The sequence below is a fragment of the Nuphar pumila genome, chromosome 9, assembly GCF_984573655.1.
Source record: "Nuphar pumila chromosome 9, dmNupPumi1.hap1.1, whole genome shotgun sequence".
Taxonomy (NCBI): domain Eukaryota; kingdom Viridiplantae; phylum Streptophyta; class Magnoliopsida; order Nymphaeales; family Nymphaeaceae; genus Nuphar; species Nuphar pumila.
The window spans coordinates 118873093-118882983 of NC_143257.1; the positions used below are offsets into that span (position 1 = coordinate 118873093).

General features: G+C 38.3%; 1 protein-coding gene across 3 annotated transcripts; it reads left to right on the forward strand.

Annotated features, from left to right (window-relative positions):
* Positions 1-644: 644 nt before the first annotated feature.
* LOC149829064 (protein SOSEKI 1-like) lies at positions 645-8291 on the forward strand. Of its 3 annotated transcripts, none has more exons than XR_016434185.1 (7): positions 645-953; positions 1065-1258; positions 1819-1888; positions 1996-2111; positions 4587-5247; positions 6140-6336; positions 8143-8183. XR_016434185.1 is itself a non-coding variant. In XM_090017263.1 (7 exons), exons 2-7 carry the CDS (start codon positions 1099-1101, stop codon positions 8273-8275), a joined length of 1236 nt encoding a protein of 411 aa, XP_089873389.1. In that variant the 5' UTR covers positions 645-953; positions 1065-1098; the 3' UTR covers positions 8276-8291. The 3 variants fall into 3 exon arrangements, 1 of the variants encoding a protein (XP_089873389.1); XR_016434186.1 differs by having other exon boundaries at positions 6175-6336; XM_090017263.1 differs by having other exon boundaries at positions 6241-6336; positions 8143-8291.
* The last annotated feature ends 1600 nt before the right edge of the window (positions 8292-9891 follow it).

Here is a 9891-nt window from a genome sequence, read left to right on the forward strand (position 1 = left end):
AAAATCACTCGTGCAGAGCTAGAAGCGGGGACAGAGGACAAAAGTTTGATACAGGATGAGGGTGGAGACTTTCTGCACCACGATCCACTTCCATCCCTACTTTTGTACTTTAAATAAGTAACTTCATAAAAAAGTAACTCAGGTAATAATGTGAGCAACTTCTTGAAAGGTTAGGTGTCCTTAAATATTTAAAACCCGAGGTTACTGAACTTAAATTTGCTATATGTTGGGTGCCTATAAGTAAATTACCCCACCCCCCCCCCCCCCCCCCCCCCCAAAAAAAAAGAAAAAAGAAAAAAGAGTAAAACCATGAGAAAGTCAAATCAAGGACAGTTCTACATAGAACGTCCCAAGTTGCTTGTTTGGTGGAACGCATTTATTATGTGGGAAGTGAGATCATCTGACAAGTTGAGTTGTTTTTGTTAGATAAATATTGTTGCAAGTCAGTTTGCTTTCATCATATTAATAAAGTTTCTTGCATATTAACTACCACAACATCACATGCACAATTTGACATTTTAAGTGGAGAAGAATAAGCCCCAAGGGGGGGTGGGGGTGCTTGGGGTGGGGGGCGGCTTGGGGGGTTGGGGGAGGGGTGGTGGGGGACCACTAGACGGGTGGTTGACGTTTGATTCTTATGGGTTTCTCCTTTCTGAGCAAGCTGATGGCCAGCATAGGTTTTGGGGGCAAGGGTCCTAGCCTCAGAGTTTTACGCTGCCGACAGGATGACCTTAGGTACGAAAGGCTGAGCGAGTGTGACCAGATCTTCATGCTGGGTGTGGTTTCTTCGGGTTATAAATAAAAAAAATAAACAAGTGGAAAAGAGCAGGGGTGTGGTGGATATACACATAATGAGGAGATATAGCCAGTTCGTTGTGACTTGTGAGAAATCCAAGGGCCATTTGTTGGTTGTTAAAATTTTGAGCGCAAAAGGAGGCACATCAGCAGAAAAGGTCAACTCTCATCTTTTAACTTCACAAATTTATAAAGAAAAGTTAAAGAAGAAAAAATGTTTCTCTATTCTAGATTTTGTTAACTTGTTATATATTGAATTGGGTTTGCAGAGGTTGCAGTTGTGCAAATGACAGGGTTGGCTTCATGGGGGAGCACTTCACCATTAAGGAAAGCATGGATGGGATGAATGGTGAAGTGGGGAGCAATATCCATATTGTTTATTTCTTGAGCAGGAAAGGAAGGGTTGAGCATCCTCATCTCATACGTGTCCAAACCTCCAATTGTAGTCGAGTTCGGTTAAGAGGTAAATCTCCTAAAACATCAATTTTTTTGTTCATAATAATAGTTTTTTTTTCAATAGCAGGGAGAAAACCATTGATTTTCTGTTGGCCGCAAGGTACAATCAATTGTTTGAACCATTCCTTGTTGGTGTCCCCCTTACCCACAATGAATTATACCTAGCTTCGGCCTTGCAGCATGGGATGCATAACTTGGGTTTCGAACTCATGATGCCCCCATCAAGTATGACCTCTAACCAGATGAGTCGAGAGTTCGTACAATAATAGAATTATAAGACACCAACAAGGAATCCCAATGGTATGGTGGTATAACCAGATAGGCTCCCCTTGTCTGGTAGGAGCAGCTAGTGCACGTCACCTTGTGTTGGGATGTTGCAAGTTCGAATCCCAATGGTATCGTAGTATAACTGGTAGTGGTCTGCTTAACCCCAGCTTGATTCTCAAAAAAAAAAAAATTATGAGAAAGACATTAGAATTATGAGAAAAAAAATTGGAATTGTGAGTGACTAAGAAAAACCCAAGAGAGTTATGAGCTTCTTGGTAATCTTTGATGAGGTTATTGCAGATGTCAAGAGGTGGCTTGCTGAGGTGCGAGAGAAGGAGATGCCAAACTCTTTTGCGTGGTCTAATAAAAGGTAACATGATCGTAGTTGTAGAAGAATGATGATTTTGATTTGTGAGCTTCTTGCACGGGATAGGATTTTTTGGTTGAAAACTTTTATTGTTCTCTAATTTTTGATAGGAGGTACAAAACTGGTTATATTTGGGAAGACTTGCATGATGATGATCTAATTATCCCCGTATTCGACAATGAGTACGTCCTCAAGGGTTCTGAAATCTCTGCAACTTCATCACCTGGTAAGAGTTATATATAGAGAGGGAAATGAAAATGGATGCAATGGAAAACCCTCTCAAACCTCCCCAATAGATGTTTTATTGCATTTTTAGTGTTTTTTTCAAAATTCTGACCGTACAAATGTGACCTATATGCATGCTTTTATAAGAATCAGTTCTTGGAGAATTTGATTTCAATGCATGGATAGTTTTTTATAAGTTTCAAAATGAAACACATACATTTTTCATAAATTTTTGATGCTCCAAATACTATTTTTTCTATCCAAAATTCATGATCAAACTGTCAATTTCTGTAAATTAATTATGCTGAAAACATATGTACGGTCAGAATTTAAAAAAAATATCAAAAAAATTTTATTGCAGAGGTTTGGGAGGGTTTCCATTGGGGAGGTTTTCATTTCCTATATATATATATATATATATATATATATATATAGAGAGAGAGAGAGAGAGAGAGAGAGAGAGAGAGAGAGAGATGGAAGATGCTAATCACTTTTGTAGCTAAAGCCAGCTAATCGGGTTTTTGAAGGTTTTTCTTTTATGTTTTTCTTAAAATTGACTGTACAAATGTGTTCGAATTGCTTGATTTTATCAAAACAAGCTCTTAGATCATCTGAGCCCGATATGCATGTAGGTTTTTATAAAGGTTAAAAATTGATAATCTAAGATTTTCTTAAATATTTAAGGTTTAATTAATCTTTTTTTTACTGAAAAAGTTATTCACGTGTTGTTCCCTAAAAAACTGATTGTGTCAAACATATATGTAACACTTTCAATAAATAATGATTTATATCCTGAAATATTTCTATAAATGCAAATTATGTCCTGATTGGCCAGAAATGAATCAATAAATGAAATTCAAAAAGGTAGAAACACATTTCTAATTTGGAGATAAAAAATGAGTTCTTCATTTATTAATAATCTTTAAAAATTACAGGTTTTACAACATCTAACAGTCAAATTTAAGAAAAACATGTAAAAAAACCCTTCAAAAGCTCGATTAGTTAGAAAAGTTGTTAGCAATATATCATCTCTCTCTTTGTGTGTGTATATATGCTAAATGAAACATGGTGAAAGACTGTTGGATTTTTTGGGTGCTTTTTTTTTTGCAATTCTTACCCATAGATGTGTTTGGTATGGTTGATTTACTAAGAATCGACATCGGGATCATGTTTTTTCAATGAGAAAAATGATATTTGAAGCCTAAAAAGTTTTCAAAGATTTTGGGTCTTTGGTTTTTTAACCTTATAAAAACCTACCATGTTTCAAATGAAATGTTGCAAGAGCTGATCCCTATAAAATCATGCGCATAGATCATATTTCTACAGAAAGTTTTAAAAATTTAAAAATCCATTGCTTGATTGCTATGGTGGATTGTATGCAATGTAGTTGGAAATTCATAGTTATGTCAACTCAATCTAACCCCCCATAGATATGTTTAACACGGTTCACTCGCTAAAGATTGCACCTTGAATAATGTATTTTTGAGGTAGAAAAAAACATGTTGACTCATGAAATTTTGACATATTAGAGTCCATCGATTTTGAAGCCTTTGAAAAACTTGCTTACACGTCGAGAGAGGTGATAAAAAAACCTGTTTTTTTAACCCTTAGCTGTGGTTTTTCCACATTTTTTTCATTCATAAAAATTTTGGCGTGTTTACAGCCATCATTTTTTTTGTATCGCCAAAAAACCTGCTCACACGTTAAAAGCTGGAGATCCAATAGCAGAATATTATCCTGCTCACACTTTTGGTGTATTTACAGCAGTCAGTTTTTTGTATTGGCAAAAGAAAACTACTCACTAGTTAAAATCCAATGATCCAATGTGATCTGACACCATGGATGTGGTCAGTATGTTTAAAATAGTAGGAATCCACTATTGGATCATACATTTTAGACGTAAAAATAAATTATTTTAGGGTTGAACATTCTATACATTATAAGTTTTTGATTTTTCAACCTTCAAAAAATCTGACACACATCTGAAAAACATGATCCAAGGGTCAGTTTCTGATAAATCAAGCATGAAGATCACATCCGGAGCGTGACTGATTCCACTCGTGCGGATAATTTTTTTTTCAATTATAAATTACCATAAAAAATCATGTTTATACACCACTCAACATTTCATCTATTCCACAATCATGATTGGTTTTGGTTGGTTCTGCCAAACGCAGGGCACAGGAAAGAGAGAGAGGGAGCTCGGCCGAGTGAGTGAATGCCGTATCTCGAATCGAAATCAGGTGCAATGTGATTGCACACTTAGTATGCTTCTACACCTCATCACCCACCATCTGCTGTTGAGCCCCCAACTCCCAAAGATGGTGGGTGATCAAGTGCAGCAGCATACTACTCATCCTCCCTCGGCATCCCCCTTCCCTCCCTTCCTCCCAAAAAGTGATTGAACCGAGTGCCTTGCAAAGTGCGCTACAACCTTTGCTTCTAGAAACTGAAAGCTTTTGCATCGCTGTGCCAGACGCGAAGCACCAAAGCCCGTTCAAACCAAACATAAGCACCATCAAGGCCAAGTTTGATCCGATTATAGAGGAAGATGAAGACAGCAGCATATCAGATAAAGCATTCCAAGCCGAATATGAACCAACCCACGAGATGAAAAAGTTCCAAGTCTCAAACTCTCTCAATTCCAACATTGACATCGTGAACCCCTTTGGCATGGAAGATTTGAGAGCTTCTGGCCATGGCGAAGACCCCGCCGATTCATTCTCGGATTCGTCGACTCAAACTGAGGACGATTCAACCATAAGCGCACCAGCAAGCAAGCAAGCACACAGGCAAGCAAGACATGGGAGGAAGTCCCATCGAAATGGAAAGATCAAGGAAGAGTTCGTTGATGCTGCACCGAAAGTGGAGGATGAAAGAGATGAGTCCACAGGAAGGAGTGGGACCTCTCTGCTTAAGAGGAAGGGTTCATCGTCCGGTGGTGGTGCATATTCTCGTTTCTTGAAGAACTTGCTTACTTGTCGTGCTGTGGAGACCAAGGACTCTGCAGTGATGCATGTTCATGCAACCAACAAGAGCTCAGAGGGGAACAATGTGAATGGCCGGGCTAACAATACTGATTTGGAGATCTCGAGGGCTAACAATGCAGAAAGGAAAAATGTGAACAGCAGTAACTGGTGATCTCTCTCTCTCTCTCGTCCTTTCATTGGGAGGCATCCCTTTTTTAATGACAGCAGATCAGGTGCAATCACATTGCACAATTTTGGTGTGCTGCTTCATCTGGTCACTCTCCATCATCTGTAGAGCTCCGCAGACTGTATCCCAAAGATAAAGGGTAGTCAGGTGCAATGTGATTGCACATTTTGCCACTGAACTTGACTGCCCTCTACCTTCTGTTGGGCCCCACAGCGGATAGGTTGTACCTTAAAGATAGGTGCAGTGGCACACTCAAAGTGTAAAATGTGATTGCACCGGATATGCCCTCGGGTGGAAGGCATGACAACTAGGTGCAATACACTAAAAGTGTGCCATCACATTACACCTGATCTTCTCTCTTTTTAATAAGGGGCCGCCACCACGGGGTACAATGGATCTGTTTGGTTTCATCAGCCAAGATACTAGCTTTATTGTGGTCATGAACCCCATCCGGGTTCACCTTGCAGGGCAGGCCCATTGTGATCCAGTTCTTGGCAAGGGTTGGTCATCCAAAAAAGATACTAGCTTTGTTAAGTATCCAATTTAATTTTTGAACGTAGTTGAAAGCTGTCACACAAGCACTGTCATTATGTAGCTAAAACCCACCAAATGTTTTTTTATGTTCATGTGGTTTTTCAGCCATCCACTTCTTGGCCACAGATGCTGTTCATCTAGAAATTGAATAGCAGTGGGATTTTTTGTGGGGGCCATTACTTTTGGTGGCTTTCGGATGTCGTTGATTTTCATGATGAACGGCATCTAAAGAGCCTTGGACAGTTTTCTAGTGCAGCTGGGGGCAGCTACTAACTAATTTAGATTTCTTATCACAATTTCATCAAAGAAAACCCTCATTAATGGAGGTTTATCTTGTAGAAAGAACTCCGAAGTCTTACGAAGTTGAATTACAGAGTCATCGAAGAATAAGGCCGGGATTGCTTCCTCTGCTAAAGTGTGATGATATCATGCATTTGTAGGAAAAGCCATAAAAGTGGCAGGAAAAAGAGAACAGGATCCGTGCATCAAAAGTCAGCTTCTGAAGATCACGGGCACCTCCCTGAGCCGACGTGCTCGTAAGATCCTTCTTTCCTCTATGCTACCAACATTCTTGTTTACTTCAGGATTTTTATGTGCATTTTTATTATGTTATATATACAGAGTAGCTCTTAAACAATTAATGTCCTAAACGTTTCTAGAAATCATTGCTTATTCATGAAAAAACATACTTTACAAATTTGATGGGATACCTCAATTTCTATATCACCAAGTTTTGGTGTCATATGAGCCATTGATTCCCGGTCACTCTAAATATGCATCTAAACATGGAAAATGCCTGCTCTAATACATGTTTTATACTAAGTTACAGAGGAGGTGATGAGGCTGTTTAGAAGCTCATCTCTCTCTCTCTCTCTCTCTCTCTGTGTGTGAACCATGATTTTCATGGATTTTTTATTCTTTTTTCTTGAATCTTACCCCATGGATGTGATCTACATGTTTTGTTTTATAATGAAGAACCCCCGTCTTGAATCATTCCACATAAACAAGATTCTTTAAGGCCTTAAAATCAAGGCTCACAATCTTCATAAATATTCAAGCATTCAAAAATCACAAATTTTCATTGAAAATGCATGATCCAATGGTTGATTCCTAGCAAATTCATCATGCCAAACACATCCACATGATTGAATTTGCAAAAAAGTGTTGGAAATGCCCATATTTCCAGTTCTCATAATTAAGTTATCATATTCTAGTGACTATATATATATATATATGAAAATTAAAACCTACCCAATAAAAAACATTTATCAGATTTTCGGTGTTTTTTTTTAAATTCTGACGTCAGCATGCTTAATTTTACTAGAAATCAACACTTGGATCATGCATTTTGGATTGAAATAATGTTATTTGAAGCCTCAAAAATTTATGAAATTGTAGGTCGTTGATTTTTGGAACCATATAAAAACATATCCATGCATCCTAATCATTTTGCTCAAAGAATGGATTCCTATGAAAACAAGCACACAGATCACATCTGTAAGGTCAGAATTTTGAAAAGATACTAAAAATCCGATAAACATTTTTTATTGGGTAGGTTTGGGAGGTTTTCATTCCCATATACATATAGTGTTTGCTTGGCCGTAGCAGTTGATCAACTAACAAAAATATGCAGGATAAACTTGCCACGCAAAGAACATTTCACTGCTTACATAATAATCAAGTAAAATAATGGAACTTACGTCAGTGAGGTTGTTGATCACATCGGCAAGGACTTGAACACATTTATGACAACTCAGCTGAGGCTGCCTCATTAGCTTTCTTAACGATTAAGTAAAAAGAAAAACCTCATCAAATGAATTTTATAAAAAGATATTGATGAAAATTTAAAAAACAACATAAAAAACAAAAGTTAAAAAAAATCGGCAAAGCATATACAGGTTCAATTTCATTCTAATTTTGTAAAATGAGAAAAAAAAACCCACATATATAAGATATTTTTCTTTGAAAATTTGGTATGTATGGACTAATTTAATTCAATTCAAACCCGAGACCCAATAAAATTGGATCCATATTTGAGTTCTTAGAGAATTATACTTTCCAATTCCAATTTTCATTTTCTTAACATTTCTCTTAAAAAGAACAAGTTCGTTTATTAATCTTTTGAAGAAGAATATTTTTTTCAAAATTTTATTGAAAAAGGCATGTTTTAATCGAATTTTCGCTAACTATGGACGACTTTCTTAGAGGAAGTTCAAACGTGAAATGGCATACCAATCAGCTTATTGAAATTAACGAGAACTTGTACATGTTTTAACTAATTTCCTTCTGCACCCTTTAATTATTTTAATTGATAATAATAACATAATTACTTAAATTTGCAGGCAATGTGGCAAGAGGTTCAAACCGGAGCAGCTAGGCGCCCATATGAGGTCTTGTAAAGGCTTGAAAATGCAGGAAAAGATGTCACACAGGGATGAGCTAACAAGGGGAGAAACAAGTGGTGAAGGGGATTAGTTTTGACGGAAATGGATACGGTCCAACATTTCATGTTTGGCAATTTGACAATGTTTCAAAGGGGAGATAGATAAGAAATAAAAAATGAAAGTTTATAGGTAAGTTTTGGCTTGAGTTAATTCTTAGACCATGGTATATAACAATCTATGGACAAATATCAGCAATATTTTGTAAATACGTGATCTTATCATGATATTTCAGAGACCAATCTAATCTTGAAATATCAGGATATTTTCAGAATGTGACATATCCTGAGTGTTCCTATACCAACATTTCGGTGACTTTGTTCTTGTTACAATTGGGCCAGCTCTCCGTCCAAAAGCAATGCTTGGACCAAGCAAGGATTTTTTTCATTGCTCTATGAACGACTTTTTTTTTTAAACATTTACAAGGAGAAACCACCCACAGGATCAGAGACCTAACAGTTTTGGCTTTACCTGCCATACTTACTGTCACTGTTCTGGCAGCGTAAAACTCCATGGGCTTACCTCTTGCCCCTTGGGAATCGCCATGCTTTGGCTTGTGCCAAGGGGTGACACCCATGGGATTTGAACCTAGTCTGCCGGTCTAGCGGCCTAGGCCACATACCACTACACCAAACCCCTTTGGGCTGCCCTGTGAACGACTTAGGAACCATAACTGTCTTATATATATGACATCAATCTCATGCAACGTATATACAAATAAGTTTCGGGCAACGAGTGAGTGTGGCGCCTAGCTTACTGAAAGCCTAGCTCTTTAGCTCACTTTGCCCATAGGCAACACTCCCAAGCATAATCTCAATCTCCCTTCCACGCTACAAGTATGTGAGCATCGGGCCAGCCCAGCCCACTAATGGACCGGGCCAGCTCGGTCAACAGGCAGGGTTTTGGCCTGGTTCTTAACAAGCTCGGGTTTGAAGAGAAGCCCATGACCTGGCCCATTGGCCCAATGGGACAATGTGAAGCAGGCCGGGTTTGGTCTCTTAACAAGCTCGGGTTTGAAGAGAAGCCCATGACCTGGCCCATTGGCCCAATGGGACAATGTGAAGCAGGCCGGGTTTGGTCTCTTAACAAGCTTGGGTTTGAAGAGAAGCCCATGGCCTGGCCCATTGGCCCAATGGGACAATGTGAAGCGGGCCGGGTTTGGTCCGGCGCAGACCAAACCCATTTATTTTTCTTTATTTTCATGGTACAACATGAAAACCTAATTCTTAATTAGTGCAACTAATTAGGTAAATAATAATAATTAAAGAATAGCAAGTTCTCATGCAACTAATTAGGTAAATAGTAAGTCATCTAAGTTACTATGTAATAGTTAATTTTTAAAAATTTTATGTTATTAAAAAATTAATAAATAACTCAAGCCCATCTGACCGGCCCGGGTCCAGCCCACGTATGTAACAGGCTGGATTTTGGCTCAGTACCTAATAGGCCCAGACCTAAAATCGCGGCCCAAACCTGGCCCGTTGCCCACCCCTAGCTACAAGGACTGTCATAAATAATCTCACAAGGCAAACTAACATCTTTTCTTTTATTCATTATTCAAAAAAACCATGTTCAGGATCATAGACCTGATCATGCTGGCTCAGCCTAACATACTTACAGTCATCATCCTGGTAGCATAAACCCTTGCCC